A 19,433-nucleotide genomic window follows, 5' to 3' on the forward strand; every position below is an offset into this window, starting at 1 on the left:
AACACTACCTCGTTTGACTCTTGTCATTAGTGTGCATATGCTTCAACATCATACTTCGTGCACTGAACCGTGAATAACGTGGATATGCTCTGCTGTGTGTATCCATTCGCAGAAGGGAGGAGGGGCGGGGGGGGGATGTACAGACTTTGTATCACATATCCACACATATGGATTTCAGGACTTTATTGAGCAATAAAAAATATACACTAAGGAAAATATCCTTTCCTTTTTCACTTGTCGTCGTTTTATCCATCCCAAAATACTACGTCCAGAGGAGCGACCCGACCCATGATCCGAATGGACAAAATAATAACAATAAAAAAATAAAATAAAGGGCAGTCAGTTGAACGGCAGAACTGTCAGAACAGCCGGAGCAGTTCAAAAAGCATCTCTGTTTGTTGTTTATATTGTTTTACTGTAAATCTGAAGAAAGGATTTTTTTTATTCTTTTCTGTTTTTAACGATTTTGGTATTTGAAAAAAATAAACTAAAATCACAGACTAGGTGGTCACATCTGAATCTGCCTCTCCATAGAGTTCTGCCAGTTTCTGAAACTCGGGCCCCCAACCGTCCAGGTAGTTATAATCCTGCTCCGAGTGCGTCCCGGGCGAGTCCAGCGAGCTGACGGAGCCGGCGGGTGAGCCCTGCCCCTCGTAGGCATAGGTCTGCAGGGAGTCGTAGGGCGGCACGCTGGTGTCCATGTCGGCCTCTACCAGTCTCTGCTCGATGAACTCGTGCACATCCACCTCGTCCGGCTCCGCCGGGGCTCCCCGGTGGTGGTGGTGGTGGTGGCGTCGGGGGGGCGGCGGCCCGCAGCGTCTCCTCGCCTCCGGCCGCACGTCCCGCCGGAACTTGAGCTCCTCGGCCGCCGCAGGATTCCGCAGGGCGATGATGTCGAAGGCCTCCGTGTCCTCCTCGCCGCCGCCCTCGTCGTCGTACGTGACCACGTTCTCGCGGACATCCTCCTCAGAGATGATGAGGGGCTCCTTCTTGCTCCGTCGCAGCGTGATGAAGAGCACCACTATCACTGTGAGACACAAGAAGAGGCACCACCTTGTAAGCAGCGGTAATGAAATCAACGACAACGACATCAACAAAACGCTTTGTTGAGCAATGTCCCGTCCATAATGGCACAGTGGAGTGTGGTTACAACGTTCGGGGGGCTGACTGTGATGCTAATACCGCTCACGGAATGGTCCCCGCCATGTTTGTTCATTCATAACACATAATGGATTAACTTATTGTGGTTCGTAAACAACTAACCAAATGAATGACGAACATCAGCCATTTTTATGTGCATATTTATCCAATTTTCCATCAGGACACTAAAGCTAGCCAAGCATTGAAGAGTTGTAAATCAATAATACACATTAGCTGCCATTGCTGTAGCGTTGGCTGTGATGACTCTGTGAATGCAAGCTGGTGCCGCCATGTGGGTAAGAATCTCTACTCATTATCGTTTCTGGAGCAGATTTGCCATCACATTCAGCAAAATGCTGAATAAATAAATCTTGTTGTCAAAACCCGGCGTCTGCATCCAAAGCGCATGCGCATCTTTTGAAACAATTATTGTTGATTATTATACATTTTTAATTAGCCCCCAAAACATCGTCTCCACAGCTCTCATTCTCTGCCACAGTGAGCATAGACCACTGCACTTCCACTTTACATGGAGCTCATGGGAGAGCGCAGGGGGGGGGGGTACAATTTATGAATGTTGACTAGAGCCTTGAAGTAAGTGGTTGTAGCTACGGCTGTGGGGGTGCTGGAGACATGATCCAATACACTTTTGTATGCGTTTTAGTCTCCTGAACATGGTGAGACCAACCCCAAGTCGATCAGCACTTAAATCATTTACGTCAAGGCTCTCATCAACATTCATTAATTGTATCCCCCTGCGCTCTCCCATGTGCTGAACATACCGGAAGTGTTGCTGTGGTCTATTAGAGCTGGGTCAGCATCTTTGGCGTTTAAAGCCCTTGCATACCTAGTTACACCATCATTACACTCCTCTGTCTTTCTGCAGGAAAAACTCCAGGGACACGTAGGATGAAAGCATTTGACGAGGCAAAGGTCACATGGTTCCATCCAAACTGTCCCCGCAGACTTCCATAGGTGAAATGTCATCCTTGTTTACAAACAGTAAGGAGGTCTACACACACACACACACACACACACACACACACACACATACACACATACACACACACACACACACACACACACACACACACACACACACACACACACACACACACACACACACACACACACACACACACACACACACACAGCCTCTAGTCTATTTATATCACTATTTCTACATGCTCTTTTTACAAACCTCCCAAATACACTGCCACAGCCCATGACATGCAGCATTCGTATGCAGTAAGGCTACGCCGTCGAGCACCTCTGAATGTGTGGGAATCCTATCTAACGGATAATGAAGTCATGAGGGAAAGTAATATTTGATGACACAATCCATCTTGGAAACGTGCCCCTGCAACTAATGAGAGTTATGCTTCTCGGCTTAATGATGACCGCCCGTACACAGCGGTTCATTATGCTACATTAGCGGAAGTCGGGGGAAGATATCTCCGTTCCCGCAGTTAAGCGTTGAAAAAAAAAGTGACCTTTTGACTCGCCGTTCAAATCACCTTGAAAATTAATGGTGAGAAGAAAGTCAGGGTTCAAGGAACGAGAGAGTGGAGGGGGGAAGGTCTTGAGACGGAGCGTGGCCCTCATCACACAGGGGGGGGAGGAGGCACAAGCCTGGCGTCTCGCATCAAACCGCCATCTATATTTAGGGGGGTAACAGCAGCAGTCTGCTGCAGTGTTAGGGAGTCTGAGGATGAGATGCCTCATAACACATACAAGGTGAGAGCGATCTCATCTCTGATGATGAAACCCTGAAGCGGTTCAGTGGGGGGTGTGTGTGCCTTCATTATCTGAGAGAGAGAGAGAGAGAGAGAGAGAGAGAGAGAGAGAGAGAGAGAGAGAGAGAGAGAGAGAGAGAGAGAGAGAGAGAGATAGAGAGGTTTGTAGCCTTTCCATGGCGATTGATGCGTTAGGCTGTACAATCTTTTCATGAAATGTGTGTCGTCTTTGTATAAACACTGTGTATATTCTAGGATTCGATTTCACACACAGGGAGTATAAGCGTTAGTCGTGGAATCAAATGCGCCTAACTATGTATCTATCTATGTATTCATCTACCCAATATTTGTACATTCTTCAATGGCTAACGCTGACACATATACACATATGTATGTGCATCAGTGTAGCCATTACATTGTCCCTTGATGGATTGGAGGGTTTGGTCCTTAGTCAACCATGACTTTGTTAGTCATCGATCGATTTTTGTGTTGAAAAGTGTAATTTCCTGAATAATAATAAGCATATCTCAGAAGCATGAGTTCTTGTTGATAGAAGAACCAGTCTGCCTGTCTACACGGTAAAGAAACACACACACACACACACACACACACACACACACACACACACACACACACACACACACACACACACACACACACACACACACACACACACACACACACACACACACACACACACACACACACACACACACACACACACACACACACACACACACGTTGAGCGGTGTATTCTATGGTGTTTGTAGGCTAGGGCTGGAGGGTATACAGAATATGAAGGTATTCCATCATGGATCTTTACTATACCGTCGTCCACGGTGAATGGACCATGACAATTGTAGTACAAGATAATGGCATTTAAAAAAATATATATAAACATATCTCATTGTAATTTGTACTGGATAACCATAAAATACTGTTATACCGTCAAAACTCAATATCAAAACTGATATTTTGGGCATATCACCCTGCCCTAGGCCTACCATAATAGGTATGTGTCTTGTTGTTGTTGTTGTTGTTGTTGTTGTTGTTGTTGTTGTTGTTGTTGTTGGTGGTGGTGGTGGTGGTGTTGTTGTTGTTGTTGTTGTTTGTGGCATTGTTGTTATTTATCTGACAATCATTGGTATGACAGATGATGAGCTTCTGAAAGGACAGTGAACTAGTCAGTCATCTTACAAATGTGTCAATTGAATCAACTAATCGACAAATGATTTCTTTAGTGGAGGACATGCCCTACCACCTTTAGTGTCCATCTGTCAATTCCACTACTGATCGATGAATCTGTCACAGTCAACAACTGACTAATACAAATGTAAGCCATGCTCATAAATATCCCTGCAATATATTTTGAGCTGAATGCACAGACATGGCTTGTGTTAGAAATAGGCCTTCATCTGGAATGACTCAAACAGAAAATGTGTTGCAATAGTACAAAGCTGCACTTCACCAAAAAACTATTCTGATTTATTTAGTACATAATCTCACACACGTCCAAAAACTCTCAACCATTTCGCACCCATTCATTTAGTTTGACAGTTATTGGGAGTAAATACATTTGAATGTGGCCACCAGCAATGTCATCGAATTCTCATGTTAATTACAGCTCCATGAAATTATTGTAATACCTTGTTTTATAGGGACTGCTATGTCCATTTAATTGAGCTGTAATTAACACAACACAAGGATCCAATGTCCCCGATGACATCACTGGACAAAATTATGTTTTGAAAACGGTTTTTGACTTTTTTGTCATCCAGTTTTTGGTTTTGGTTAGTTTCTATGGACATTACAGCATATAATGTGCATAATCAAGGATCACTTGGTACTGGCAGTTGGGATGTTCCCGGAGCACTGAAATTGGACATAATACATTAGATCAATTATATTATCATGTGGTAAAAAAGTGTGATTATGTAAAGGGCTTCATTGGCTCAGAATAATGATTAAAATATTGGGCTAATGTGCACTTCACTCTCTAAGGTATCATCCGTGTCATACTGTAGCCCACCATGGACACTAAAACTGTAATGAACCCTGTTTCTTCCAAGGCTTAATCCAAGCCCTCATTTAAACCTGGGGGTATCACTCATCAATCTATAAGAAACGAAATTGGTTAAATCCAGACTAGGGAATATGTAGGAATATGTTAAGCCATGACAGCTGATTTGATAAAGGTCCAGTGTACAAGGCTGTTTTTGTGCAGGACTAGGACCCATGTTTCTGGCCCGTTATACCGGTAGCTTAATCGTTTGAGACATGTCTATACTGTATGTTGTCTGATACAGGTTTGTCTGTTCTCTTAGACTTGTCTGGTCGTTCCTAAGCACCATAGGCGTAGATTCATGGGGCGTTTCAGGGGACATGTTCCACTCAACATTGAGAAGAGGTCAATTTGTCCCCCTCCAATAATATAGCTAATCTGAAAGACAAACCCCTCCCCGAAAGAGAAAAAAAAATGTCAAAACATTTATATATCCTTCTTACCTGTAACTATATATTAACCAACTATTTCTACAGGACCAACCTTGCAGACAGTCAGTGGCTTCTGGCTAGTAGTAGTAGGTAATGTAAGTAGCTAGATAGCTTGTTTAGCCCAATACACTTCACTGTCTTACCTTCAGGGTTTATGAATTAGATTGTGTTAAGTGTCTATGGATGAACGCTAATCTTAGCTAGTTTCTTTTGCCTTAAGTTACAGTTTATATTCCGTTATATTTGTGTACCTGAATGTTGTGTACCTTTTCCTTTACATAAAATAAAGACATTTCCACTATAAATCGATGCAGAAAAGGCACAAATCGGTGCAGAAAAGTACACCACAACGCAGGAAATGTAGTGTTTGACGCTAAAAACTTTGCATGGGAGGACCAACAGAAACCCCCCCCCTCCCCCGCTTAAAGTGTCCCTCCCCCAGTTGAAACCTATACAGATGAAGCCATAAATAGTCATGAAACCATGTGTTTGGGGACCGTTTGGGCATCGTTAACGGTAACAATGACCAGCGGGGGCGCTCGAATACAGCTGGTGACAACGTGCCGACGTGCCTGCTCTCTGTTCATTCAGGAAGAGCTCCGCCCTCGACAAAGGGAGAGAGGCAGAGAGAGAATGAGAGCGAATGCACTGCGATGTTGTGTTCTGACGACCACATGTTTTGGCTAAAATACATAGTATTATATTGTATGCCTCGTTTTATAAAATGTCCTTTGAGCGCAAGCGATTGATAACTGTCAACGTTGAAACGGCACGAGCTCTTATTTATTTATTTTTTAAGCGGGCCGCTTTTATTATGACGTGCCTGCTCTCTGTTCATTCAGGAAGAGCTCCGCCCTCGACAAAGGGAGAGAGAGGCAGAGAGAGAATGAGAGATAATGGACTAAATGCAGTGCTATGTTGTGTTCTGACCACATGTTTTGGCTAAAATACATAGTATTGTATTGTACAGTATGTATGTATTGTATGCCTCGTTTTATAAACATTTTGGGCCCGACGCTGCTAGTGGAGGTGCCAGGTGGGCACGCAGCTCTGTTTATAATGGATATATAATGGATATATTTTGTCTAGGGCTCTGGTCTTGTGGCTTGTACTGATCCCTCTCACGCAGATGGCCCGGGTTTGAATCCTGCTTTCTATTTTATTACAGCACCATGAAATGTAAATGAAAATATAGCAATATTATGGACTGCTACCTTATTTCATTGAGCTGTAATTAACACAAGACACGGATGACCATATTCAAACTACTTTACTCAACTGTAAAACTTTGAATTTCCCTATCGAGGTCAATGTAATGTGTTGCATCATGGGGGTCAGCCCTATGGTCCCACAGCCCCTGATTTTCTTTTCACTCAAAATTAGGGCCTATGCTCCCACATTTCCAAGATTCGAAATGAGGCCCCAAACGGTTGTACTGTGGGGAAAATTGACACTGTGAATACATTCCCTGAGGTCCATAGATGTCCCTAGATAAATTCCATTCCTGCATAAACGCGGATCATTGCTCAGCATTCCTAAGCAATTAGCCGTCATTGTCATTTTAAAAACACTTCTTAGAGAGCTGTTCAGGACCACCCTCGTCATCATTACCCATTATTAAAAATGCACACATTGCCGCATTCCTAAGCAATTAACCGTCATTGTAATTTAAAGATTTAAAACGCCTCTTGATATAAAAGTCGTGTGTGGAACGTCACCCACTTAATTTCTTGGAGAATATTGAGGACAGAATGGCAAACTTTTACAGCACTAAACAATTGAAGGTATGTTTGTATATTTCTCAAGGGTCTCTCTGTAGGTGAGCGCGCTCTCTCTTTCTCTCTCTCTCTCTCTCTCTCTCTCTCTCTCTCTCTCTCTCTCTCTCTCTCTCTCTCTCTCACACAATGATTCGATGTGCCCGACTCCCCGAATTATTTGAATTATTTATTTATGCATAATTTTTCTTTTATTCAGACATCTATCGCGAGTGTTGATCGCCCAGGATTAACCCAAGTAAAGGAACATCAAGGACGAAAAAGAATAGGAGGTCCTGCTGTGAATCCCCCAAAAACCAAACACTGTATGGTAAAAAAGAAAGCAGTAAGTAGATTTACAAATATGTCATACATATGTTGCCAAATGCAGGGATCAATAAAGGAATATCTTATCTTTTTTTTAAACTTTTTTTATTGCATTTTCCATTATTCAGACAATCTTTTTACATGTTTTCCACATCACATCATTGTGACACTAATCTTATCTTAACTTTTCCTCCCTTATTGCTGTGCAGGCCGCAGTTATTGTTATGGACATGATGCCAGGAGTAACGACAGAGACGAGAGATGAGGAGGAGACAGCGGAAACACCAACACCAACTCCAACTATTACTAACATTTGTAATGCAATTATCATGTCAACGGTGGCTATTGTTATTGAACAAAAAATAAACAAGAATGTTGCTAGGCTGCTTAAACTACTGGAGGCGACTGCGAAACGACTGGAGGAGACTGTGAAACGACTGGACGCCTCTGAGAAACGACTGGACGCCTCTGAGAATCGACTGGACGCCTCTGAGAATCGACACACGGCCACATAGACAGAGCTGGCCAGGCTGCTTAAACTGGTTAAACCCTCCTCTCCACAGCCTGCGGCCAGTGTCACCGCTCAGGCATTCAGTCGGCAGCTTTTCACACCATCAAGAGATGAGAATGTACCATGGTTGGCTCTAACGCCCAGTCCCTTTCCATCCCAAGTGGCAGATGAGAATGTACCACCATGGTTGGCTCTTTCACCCTCTCCCTTCCAAACGCCCCAGAATGATGATAGGGATGAGGATGGCGCATGCTTTTCTCCTCAACCTTCACCCTTCCGAACGCCTCTGACTGCAGAGTGGAATGATAATAGGGATGATGAGGATGGCGCATGCTTTTCTCCTCAACCTTCACCCTTCCGAACGCCTCTGCCTGCAGTTCCAGTGGCTAAACCACAGAAAATAGCACATCGTCCAGCCGTGCCCGACATAGAACTGGAAAGTATTTCAACAGACGACGAGCAAAAGGCGTTCGACCATGCTCATAACGCGCAAGGCAAGCCTCGGCCTGATGATTACGCAGCGCGTTTGTTCATGTTGCTTGTTGACTTTACAACCTACCAAAAAGTGGGCTCATAAAGTCAACTGGAATGGTAAACGGGGGAAACATGCTTTACCTCTTAACCTCAGAAGGATGTTGATTGAGAAAGTTAGAGCATGCTATAGTGTTTGCAACTGGCATGCAGTTCGTGATCGGGTTAATGAACGTTTGAGGAACCCGCGATCAGAGGATCCGAGGAAAAGGCTCCCATACTGTTTGAGTGAATTCATTTAATGAGGGCCAACAATGTTTAACAATAGAATCTCCAGGGCAGCCAGTGAATTAGTGTGTGTGTGTGTGTTTTAATACAATTCTGAACTCTTGACTTGACTTGACTACATTATAACTGCTGTTCTGATGGTTACTGTATGTGTACTGTACTTCAATATGTTTGAAAAATAAAACGATAAAAAAAAAGAACCAGCTTTTTTGGAGTCTGTGTTTTAGAGACAAGGATACAGTATGTCTACATTATGTACTGTATTTACAGTATGATGCAGTTATCCAATGAGATTATGTCATCTTATATTTTACCAGTGGCGAATCCTTATAGAAGCCAACGGAAGCCATGCCTCCCTATAAATTCATATCAAATATGAAATATGAAATATGAAAAAAAAAAAAAAAAATTAATATAGTTTACATTCTTTTTCATCTGTGCATCTGTGTTATATATATATATATTTTTTTTTTAAATGTCTCCCTCTTCTCCTTCTCACTCCCTCTAACACAGAGAGAGGCAGTGGGTAGGTCTCTTTCTCCAGGCTTCCAGCATTATAGAGTCCAAATCCGATCCTAGCCAATCAGATTCGAGCTGACTGCCACACCCTAAAAGTTTAAAACAGAGCTGGGAGGAAAACACTGAGCATATTTTCCCCCCTGGAGGCGGGGCACTCAGAAGTTCATGTTTCCACCTGACTACCTAACGTGACATCCCATTAGTAGTATAAAACTGTCTGGCGTCACTCAGTCTAGTAGTCTACTACAAACATGTCTGAACATCATCCCCTCGCGGAATTGATTGAAAATGTTATTAACAGAGCGGGCACGTTCGAATCCTCTATTAGTGTATCTAACATTTAGCACTTTAATAGCAACTTATTTTTGCCGGCGGGACATTTACTGAGGACCAGCAGAGCACACCACTGTGGATATTATGATTTAACAAATCTATCTGGCAAGAGGAGGACCACATTATTGACCAGGTAAGCACTGAGCAGCCTGACTGACTAACTAACGTTATCAGGCAAGCTTGTATACCCTTTCATGACTGCAATGCAAGCCAGGGGCTGGAATACGCAGTCACTTATTCCTCCGTAGTAGCCAGGTTAATGTGCACCATCAAGCACTGCTTAAAAGCTAGCGGTGGGTCCAAAATATATCGGATATAAATGTCAAAGGTACCCAGCGTTCCATTAGGGTTTCACACACAGATGCGGCAGGGTTTGAAAGCTCGGCGTTGCTAATAAACATTTTAAATCATTTTTATAAACGAGTAAAACTGAGGCTGAAATGGCTGCTTCCGTATTTTACAGTAGGAGCGCTCTGATGGCTGGGCGCGCCGCGCAACAGACACGTGAATTAATGAATGAATGAATGAATGAAAACTTTATTTAACAGATTGCAGAATGGGTACAATACAGTACGGCTCAATACACACAATTGTTAAGGGGATGCAGACCAGAGAAATACGTTTGTCTTGTCACGTTTGTCTAATAGACAGTCATATTCTCTCCCGGCCATATGTATATTTCTCTCCCACCCACCCACCCCCTCCTAATGTACAGTCCCCTCCCCATCATATGTATATACTCTGTCAGGATCTATGGGTAACAGTACTGTATATTTGATGTCATGATGTCTTGTATGTCATAAATGTCACTATGAATTGAAAATGGGGGACCCTGATGTAAACAAGACAAACGTCTTTCTCTGGTCTGCATCCCCTTATACAATTGTGTGTATTGAGCCGTACTGTATTGTACCCATTCAGCAATCTGTTAAGAAAGTTTGACTGGCCGCCGAGCCATACTGTAGTGTACATGGTGACTGCTTGACTTAAAAAAAATAAAATAAAAAAAATATTAATAAAAATATTTAATAATTTTTTTTTAATAATTTTTTTTGGCTTCCCCTGTTATTTTACCCATGCGACGCCACTGTATTTTACGCATTACTGCAGAGGCTTGGCTGCATATAGGTCTTGGTAAAACGGCTTTGAGCTGGTTTAAAAACTATCTGAGAGAACTGTGTCTCAGTAATAATAATAATAATAATAATAATAACTTTATTTGTATAGCACTTTTCATACAGGGGATTGCAGTATAAAGTGCTTTATATCAGTAAGAAATAAAACATAAAATCAGTGTAAAACAAGCAGCAAGAGCAAAGCATAAAGTGGGATAAAATAATGCAGATATATTAATCAATTCATATCAGAACCTCACGTCTAATATGGTTCTTCTCTGCTCCTAAATGTGGAAACAGCGGCGCGGCACGACAAACTCGAGACAGCGCCACTCTGTGGCCAAAATAATCCCGCTTTGTATTTAATTTGTATTATTATTTATAAAATGGAGTTCTAAATGGCTAAATACACATATAGTTAAATGGCGCTTTCACATATAGCGCCCCTTAATATGTATTTAGCCATTTAGAACTCCATTTCATTTGATAAATAATAAAACAAATTAAATAGAAAGTGGGATTCAAACCGAGGCCTTCTGCGTGAGAGGGATCAGTACAAACCACAAGACCAGGGCCCTCATGCATCAACGTGTTCTACGCACAGATCTGTGCGTAACCCGTGCGTACGATCATTTCTAAGCAAAGAGTGGGATTCATCAATTTGAACTTGAACTTGACTTCGTGCGTACATCTACGCACAGGTCAGACCTGGCGTACCTAGCTCCCAGTGGTAGAATATATTATTACAACAAGGAAATGAGCTTCTGTGCATAATAACACTGGATGTTCTGTATGAACCGTAGTTCATTATAGTTCATTGTAAGATAGCAACAGTAGTGTAATTATGGTCAAAACCCTATAAATAGCATTTGGAATAATAGATCTTTCTCTCAGAATGAATGCAGCATGGTTTATATAGCGTTATCGGAATATACGGGGTGTAGGCTACTGACTGACTGCGCTCCGCGTAGCTTGATTGATTGATTGATTGAAAAGTGTATTAACAGATTGCAGAATGGGTACAGTACAGTACAGCTCAGTACATACAATTGTTAATTGGGGATGCAGACCAACTTTCGTCCTGTTTACATCAGGGTCCCCCATTTTCAATTCATCATAAATCATAAAGCTCAACTCGTTATTATTTTGCGCACAGACCGCCGAAACACGGGAACGTTTTGATTATATTTAAAAGGCTTTACGTTAAACGAAACAAGTGGAATTTCGAAGCTGTAAGCAGAATAAGTCATATGAATATAGTGTTCTTCCCCCTTTTTACTGTACAAGAAAGAATAGAAAACGCATTGCAATGACACCATGCAGATAGTGGACAGACTATATGATGGGATTCAAGTTCGCGTTTTTGTTGCTCATAGGCATGCTGTCAGAGTATGATATCTTAATCAAACATTCTAGAACATTTGTCGTCACAGATCATGTCCTAATGGAACATAGGCTATGGCATGGATCGTGATATTGTGTGGACTGTTATTATCACTGTACACCGGTACCACCCATTGTGACAGCAGCCTTGAGTCCCGCACACAAACATGATGGAATTCAAGTTCATGTATTGAAAGGCAGGATACATCATACATGCAGTGAGATTCATTGTTCTTGTATATGCTCTCGTATTATATTGTTTATATAGGCTACCCAATACTGACATCAAAATAGATTGTAGTATGCCTCTAGAAATCATATGCAGCAGGTAGAAAATTGACGGGAGATCCATCGCGATTTGGAATAGAATTGAGGAGAACTTTAATCCGTGGGTATTAATAAAACAACACGGGAAAAGGCAGTCATATTCCAGCGCGGTCTTTATTAGCCGACAACAAAATAGATGCCTCTAAAAATCATATAGCCAATCGAACACAACTAATAAAGGCATTCATATTACAGCACGGTTATAATGACACACAACCAACACCAAACAGTGGTCAACGAACGGTCTTTATTAGTATTTTGAGCTGTCCAGGCAGAATTGCAGCAATGGTCTTAGGGAGCCGTTGATATCTGACATCACCGCTTACAAGTCCGCCTTTTATTTATCCCATAAATCATAATACGCGATAGTGTCTTCTTGGTTCGACAGCAGTGAATTCTCCGTGGAGTTTCTCGGAGTCCCGCTCGGGTCCGTCCATTATTTCACATCCCATGGGGGGTGTTTCCTCATTTTCATGACCATATATGGATAATCATGCACGAGCATTGACGGTAGAACAAAGTGGTATTCATCAACACGGCAGGGCATAGAGCCTGCGTACGCACGTGTGATGAATGCCGACTTCCCTGTGCGTACGCTAGTTCTACATTCCGTGCTTACGTGTGGAAGTAGGTCAAGTTCTACGTCCATGTTGATGCATGAGGGCCCAGGGCCCTAAACAAAATATATCCATTATAAACAGAGCCGCGTGCCCACCTGGCACCTCCACTAGCAGCGTCGGGCCCAACATTTTTATAAAACGAGGCATACAATACTATACGGATGGGTACCGAATTCGGTACTTTTGAGGTACCGAACCAAAACACGTCGGTACTACCGAGTATCGATTCAAGTGAGAAACCAAAAAAAGAAAAAAAAAATTGCTTTTTCCGTTTCATGTCAGGCCGTTGTTGACTTTGCGCCTCCTGGCGGCATAAAACAAAACAGCAGCCTGGTTTCCTAATGAATTCCAATGACATGACATCACCATGCGCCCGTCGCGGCAAAGTGTCCATGAAAACTAAAGGCTTCATCTGTACGCCCTTGATAAGCACACTGTTTTTTTTTCTAACACCTGCTATCGTTCACACATGTAGCTTTTCTCCATCAAACCCATGTGACCAGGCTTCAGGTGTAAACATATGCCTGAGATTCCACCCGATGTGTGCTTCAAGTTTCAAGTTTCAAGTTTGTTTATTAATTATCACAATAAAATACACTTACTTTACGGTGAAATGCTTGGTTCTGTATGAGCTCCTGAGAGTGTACTTCATACAGTAAAAGAAGTAAGTAAGAAAGTAAGTCAAAAGTAAGTAAAAAAAAAAGTAAGTAAAGAGGAATATACAATATACAATCTAAAGTACAATTGCTTGAATTAATTGATATAAAAACTATAAAAATCTGTTGTATAAAACCATGTGGACTCAAGTACCCTTTTATATATCCCATTTAACTAGAAATTACATGGCGACTTGATATCGCACAGCATGTGAATGAGCCATTTCATTCCCCCATTAGAGCATAAATGGCTGTTGAAATGCCCCTGGATTCACCTGTTTTGCATTTGCGTTTCCATTTCAGTCTGACAAATTGCTTGTTCTTGAGCCAAGTGGAGCATCTTCACCAAAATGTGAAGTGGGCTTTTATGGGCAAGGTTGAATCTAAGTGATAGATAGGCACAACACTGGGTTGGCTGATGGTCCTGTCACTTAGGCTGGTCACTATGGCAGCTGGCTTGTGGTTGGTTGGTCGGTCGATGGGTCGGTCAGTCACTGTCGGAGTTCACGGCCGACGAGCCTTTCCTCTTCCTCTTGGGGGCTTTGGGCTTCTCCTCCTCCTCCTTGAAGGCGCTCTCTTCCTCGTTGCTGGCAGGAGGAGCGGCTCCTTTGCGGGAACGCGGTGAGGAGGCCGGGGCTTTACGACGAGACTTGGGAGGTTTAGACTGAGACTCCTCGTACTCCTCCGCTAGAGAAAACAGATCCCTGAACCTCATCTTGTGGGCTTCATCACAGCTGGCCTGAACGTGCTGCAGAGCCTGGAGGATGGGTGTCTGGGTGAAGAAGTTATTCTTGGTGTTGCTGAGGTTGAGTCTCAAGTTGTCTATGTGTTCTAAGATCTGTGCCAGGGTCAGCTGAGCCAACTTACTGCCGGAGCTACGACGACTCTGTCGTTTGCGCGGCTGGTTGTTGTTCTTGATGAGTTGAGTCTTGATATGTTCTCCCAGGACGTCATCATGTTTAGCTGCCCAGTGTCTCAGTAGACTGGTGGTGAACTGGTCCTCATGATGACTGGGTCTGCTGAGAACCATCTTAACCATCTCTTCACTGGGCTTTTCCTCGCGCAGCTGCAACAGGAGACAGGAGAGTGCCCCTGGATGTTCTTTGTATTTGAGGTGTTGTAGAATAGGTATTATGGTCTCCAGGGGGATACTGTGAGCGAGGAAGAGCTGCCAGGTACTGTACTGGTCAAACGTCTCCAAGTCCAGGGACTGAATGAGGATGTTGAGAACTGAGTCTTTTCTAAACATCACCAGGTTCCCCATCATCACATGACACATTAACTCCTGGAGCTGTGTGGAGTCAATAACCGCTACAATCATGTTGAGAAGCTCTCCACTCTGTAGCGTCTCATCTGGAAACTCAGAGTATATAGAAGGAGTGAGGTAACAGAGCAGTCGGACGTCGTCTTCCTGACAAGCCTTCATGTCCATCATTAAACAGGTGTGCAGGTCTCCTAACGCTGTGGCCTGAGCAAACGACTTGTACAGACTCATCTTACCCATCGCTGCTTTACTGGCTTTAAGGTAGTACAGTAGATGGTATCCTATTTTGGGCTGTTTTTGGTAGAGCTCTGCCAACATCTCCAGCAGCACAGAGAAGCCACTGTTGTCTTCCTGCCTTGTGCACAGGTTCCTAAACACCAGACACACCGGCTTACATACTGACTCATCCAGAGACTCTTCAGTGATCTCATCAGGCAGAACGTCTCCTCTGAAGTGACCTTTAAACAGCTCAGCCAGACAGGAGGCCAGTGTCGACATCTGCTCCGAGTCAAAGTCCTCCTCCAATATGTGATCTACTATCTCCTGCATCACCTCACACTGTACCTCTGTGTCACTTTCTTTCTGAAGCTGCAAGACTTTCTCTTTCATTGTGTCTTCCAATTGGTCCAAGTAGGGCGAGATGTCGGCTGGCTCCTCAATAATGGCCTCTTTGATTGGGTGGAACCTGAATTCCCGCTTTTTTCCTGTTTCCATATTAGTCCCTGCAAAGGCTTCTCCCTCCTCGAACCTTTCCCTGTCTTTCTCTGCCTCTGGTTCACCTTTATTATTGATCTCCTCCTCATCATCACTGAAGGCTGCTTCTGTGTTTAAATCACAGCCCTCATCCTTGTCCATATGGTTGTCCATGTCTATTGAAGCAGACTCCTCCATTTTCACTTCAGTAGGAGGTGAAGGAGAACTACAGAACTCTGGGAAGTGTTCTCTCAGCATCGACCTCAACTCTCTGTCCAACTTTGGGTTGTCAAACAATTGAGCTAAATGAGACAGTACTCTCTTCTCCATGATGAAGGTGAGAGTTGCAGACGCCCTGCCTGACCTGGCCTTCTAGAGGAGGGAAGAAGTGAGGGATGATCTTTCCACAGCAAAACGGTAGGCAAGGCACCTTGGTTAAGAAATGCAGGCTTCAATCTATGTTGTTTAGTCTATCTGTTCAGTACTGTTCAGTACTGTTTCAAGATGCACAATGAGCTCTTCTGAGAGAATTGCATATAGATACACAAATGTTCTAGAATGTTCGGTTATGACATCATACTGTGACATCACAAATGTTCTAGAATGTTTGATCATGACATCATACTGTGACATCACAAATGTTCTAGAATGTTTGATTATGATATCATACTGTGACATCACAAATGTTCTAGAATGTTTGATTATGACATCATACTGTGACATCACAAATGTTCTAGAATGTTCTATTATGACAAATAAGACGGTTCAATGACTTTATTTAAATCCAATCAATATTCCTAATGCCGTAATGTAAGGTTATAAAAATAAACATATAAACATTCATATAATACAATAACCTAAATATATAGCTTTGGCTCCTCTACACTCTCTCATAAGTGTCACATTTCATTTAATTAGGTTGTTAAAGATGTGATGTTTTCGCCGAGTTTGCGTCCAAGTCTGGAATAAAATGGGTTAGTTATTAAGTTATTAAGGTGCATTATTATTTAAATGTGTGGTATTAATTAAGCAATAGCTCACGACAGGCCATGGTATATGGTTATCATATCACAGCTAAGGAGCATAGTTCGGTCTGACAGCCCCTTAAAGGGAAGATGAAGCAGTGCGATAAATACATATTCATAGCATCACATTAGTATTTAGATAAGCCACAGAAGAAGTCACGTTATAAAAATAAGCAGTTTCTAAGAAAAAACGATTTGTTGTGTACATTTCTGAAGCATTTAGCATTATGGGCGCGGCCATTTTGTTGCTGACGTCATACCGTGGCTTGGGTGTATACACTCTGGTTAGCTGCCTATATTGAATGGGTCGGTCAGCAAATAAAATGTTGCCTACAAAACAACGGGACCGCGGTGGTTCTGTTTGTATTGCTCCTGGCTGTTCAAACTAATTTTACCATGTGAGAGAGAGGAAAGTTGGTTAATTTCCACAAACTACCAGTGAAAAAAACAGTGTTGTTGACATGTTGGCTCGGGCTGCCTGCACCCAGACGGCGCGACCAGCCTGTTGGACAGGGAAGGAGGATCTGCAGCGAACACTTCATTGCCTCGGATTATGTTGTTGGGGTGGGATGTTTGTCCAGAAGACCACTAATCAGCTGAAGCCGGACGCGGTTCCCTCGGTCTTCGACAGACAGACCGGCGTTAGCTCTCGGGGCCCGGCGTTAGCTCTCGCTAGCTAGCGTTAGCAACCGGAGCGTCGCGGAGCATTCAGCCTGCTGGCTACACAGCTTGTGTAGCCAGCAGGCTGAATGCTCCGCGACGCTGGTTGAAGTGGGTCTAGGTAGCCAGCAGGCTGAATGCTCCGCGACGCTGGTTGAAGTGGGTCTAGGTAGCCAGCAGGCTGAATGCTCCGCGACGCTGGTTGAAGTGGGTCTAGGTAGCCAGCAGGCTGAATGCTCCGCGACGCTCCGGTTGCTAACGCTAGCTAGCGAGAGCTAACGCCTGGCCCCGGCTGGTGCCAACTAGCTAGCGATCGCTCCCGAGAGCTAACGCCGGTCTGTCTGTCGAAGACCGAGGGAACCGCGTCCGGCTTCAGCTGATTAGTGGTCTTCTGGACAAACATCCCACCCCAACAACATAATCCGAGGCAATGAAGTGTTCGCTGCAGATCCTCCTTCCCTGTCCAACAGGCTGGTCGCGCCGTCTGGGTGCAGGCAGCCCGAGCCAACATGTCAACAACACTGTTTTTTTCACTGGTAGTTTGTGGAAATTAACCAACTTTCCTCTCTCTCACATGGTAAAATTAGTTTGAACAGCCAGGAGCAATACAAACAGAACCACCGCGGTCCCGTTGTTTTGTAGGCAACATTTTATTTGCTGACCGACCCATTCAATATAGGCAGCTAACCAGAGTGTATACACCCAAGCCACGGTATGACGTCAGCCATGACGTCAGCAACAAAATGGCGGCGCCCATGTTGAAAACAGGGATATTATATTATATTTTTCAGACAAATAAGATAGATTTCACATTTGATTATAGAACCCTGTCTTACACAAGGTACACAACAAACAAACTAGGATCACATTGCTCACTGCTTCATCTCCACTTTAAGTGTGATATAATAACCATATGCCACAATAGCTCAGTCATAACTACATATTCTACAGTTCTAAAGGTTTTCAGGAACAAACACATTCAAGACACTAGGGTTATAGGATAACCTTAAGTTTCTGTTTCATTTTTGCACCAGCTGTCATCAGAGATCAGAGAGTGTCTCTCTGAGTCGCGATGGATAAGTTAACAGATATGGAATTAGGGAAAGGGAGAGCTTTTGAAAGTTCCCAATGTGTCTGGGAAAGTTGCATTTTTGGAAACATTTGGATGTAATTACCGCAGGGAGAACTCGAGGGGAGTAGAACAGTGATGAAGCCCTCAGGTGGATGATGAACAAATGAACCGGACCGAAGTGGCATAGGTTGTTTGAAGTTGGAATATAGCCAGTTGGCGAACGTTTTAATTTGTTCTTGGATGTATGTAGCCGGTTGGCGAAGTTTTGTTAACGTTGTTCAACGCGTTGCTGACATCAACAGCTGCTGGTGTGGGGTCGCTGCTGCCCTGTTCTGTTGTGCTTTCATTATATAAATATTGCTCTGCTCGAAATCTGATTTCTGTTTTCTGTTTGTTTGTATAGTGACTGAGTAGGCTATTGTGTCGTGTGTGTGTGTGTGTCAAAGAAGATTCCATATAGCCTTCAATACGTTTTACGAGGCTGCCGTGTGAGTCAGTCTAAGCGAGCACTGGGACAGCATACTAATAAGAGCGAAACAGGCTATGTAAATGCTTCTTAGTTTTCAGCGTGATATGCGTTAATTTAGGCAGACCTATTGGACATTTTCGTTTTTGTTTATTTATTAAGTTAATATATAAACAGTGTTTCGAATATCTAAAACAAAAACTAAAAGTTATATTTGGCTATAATATAATGCTTGTTAGTTTTCAGCGCGATATGCGCCTATCTGTTATTTAGGCAGACCTATTGGACATTTTCGTTTTTGTTTATTTATTAAGTTCATATAAAACCGTGTTTCGAATATTTAAAAAAAAATTAGAAAAAGAAAATTTAGTCTAAATAAAATAAAAAAATCAGGTTTTCATTCGGGCTATGGCTTCAAATGTTGCATTACAGTCGGGCTTATTGTCGGGCAGGGCCTGAACGTCATGGGCTCGGGCTGGGCACGGGCCTAATTTCAAGGCCCTTGCAGACCACTACTCCCAACCCCCTCCCTCCGACTCGCGCCAACGCTCGACCTTCGTGGCCTTGCAGAGTGGCTGCG

General features: G+C 43.2%; 2 protein-coding genes across 2 annotated transcripts in view; both read right to left on the bottom strand.

The window, feature by feature from the left end:
* Positions 1-386: 386 nt before the first annotated feature.
* The window catches only part of LOC311237669 (cadherin-18-like), a gene marked incomplete at its 5' end in the record, with an annotated part of 233,837 nt that continues 214,790 nt past the window's right edge, over positions 387-19,433 (bottom strand). Inside the window, one exon of the mRNA XM_084325635.1 lies at positions 387-1,027. Coding sequence (XP_084181761.1) covers positions 501-1,027 — 527 coding nt within the window. The 3' untranslated portion in view covers positions 387-500. The remainder of the gene's footprint in view (positions 1,028-19,433) is intronic.
* The window catches only part of LOC311238563 (integrator complex subunit 3-like), a gene marked incomplete at both ends in the record, with an annotated part of 6,385 nt that continues 1,112 nt past the window's right edge, over positions 14,161-19,433 (bottom strand). Inside the window, 3 exon segments of the mRNA XM_084326663.1 lie at positions 14,161-15,641; positions 15,717-15,973; positions 15,975-16,030. Of these exon segments, the coding sequence (XP_084182789.1) occupies positions 14,161-15,641; positions 15,717-15,973; positions 15,975-16,030 (1,794 nt within the window).

This window comes from Notolepis coatsorum (assembly GCF_963971535.1).
Source record: "Notolepis coatsorum genome assembly, chromosome: 12".
Lineage (NCBI taxonomy): Eukaryota > Metazoa > Chordata > Actinopteri > Aulopiformes > Paralepididae > Notolepis > Notolepis coatsorum.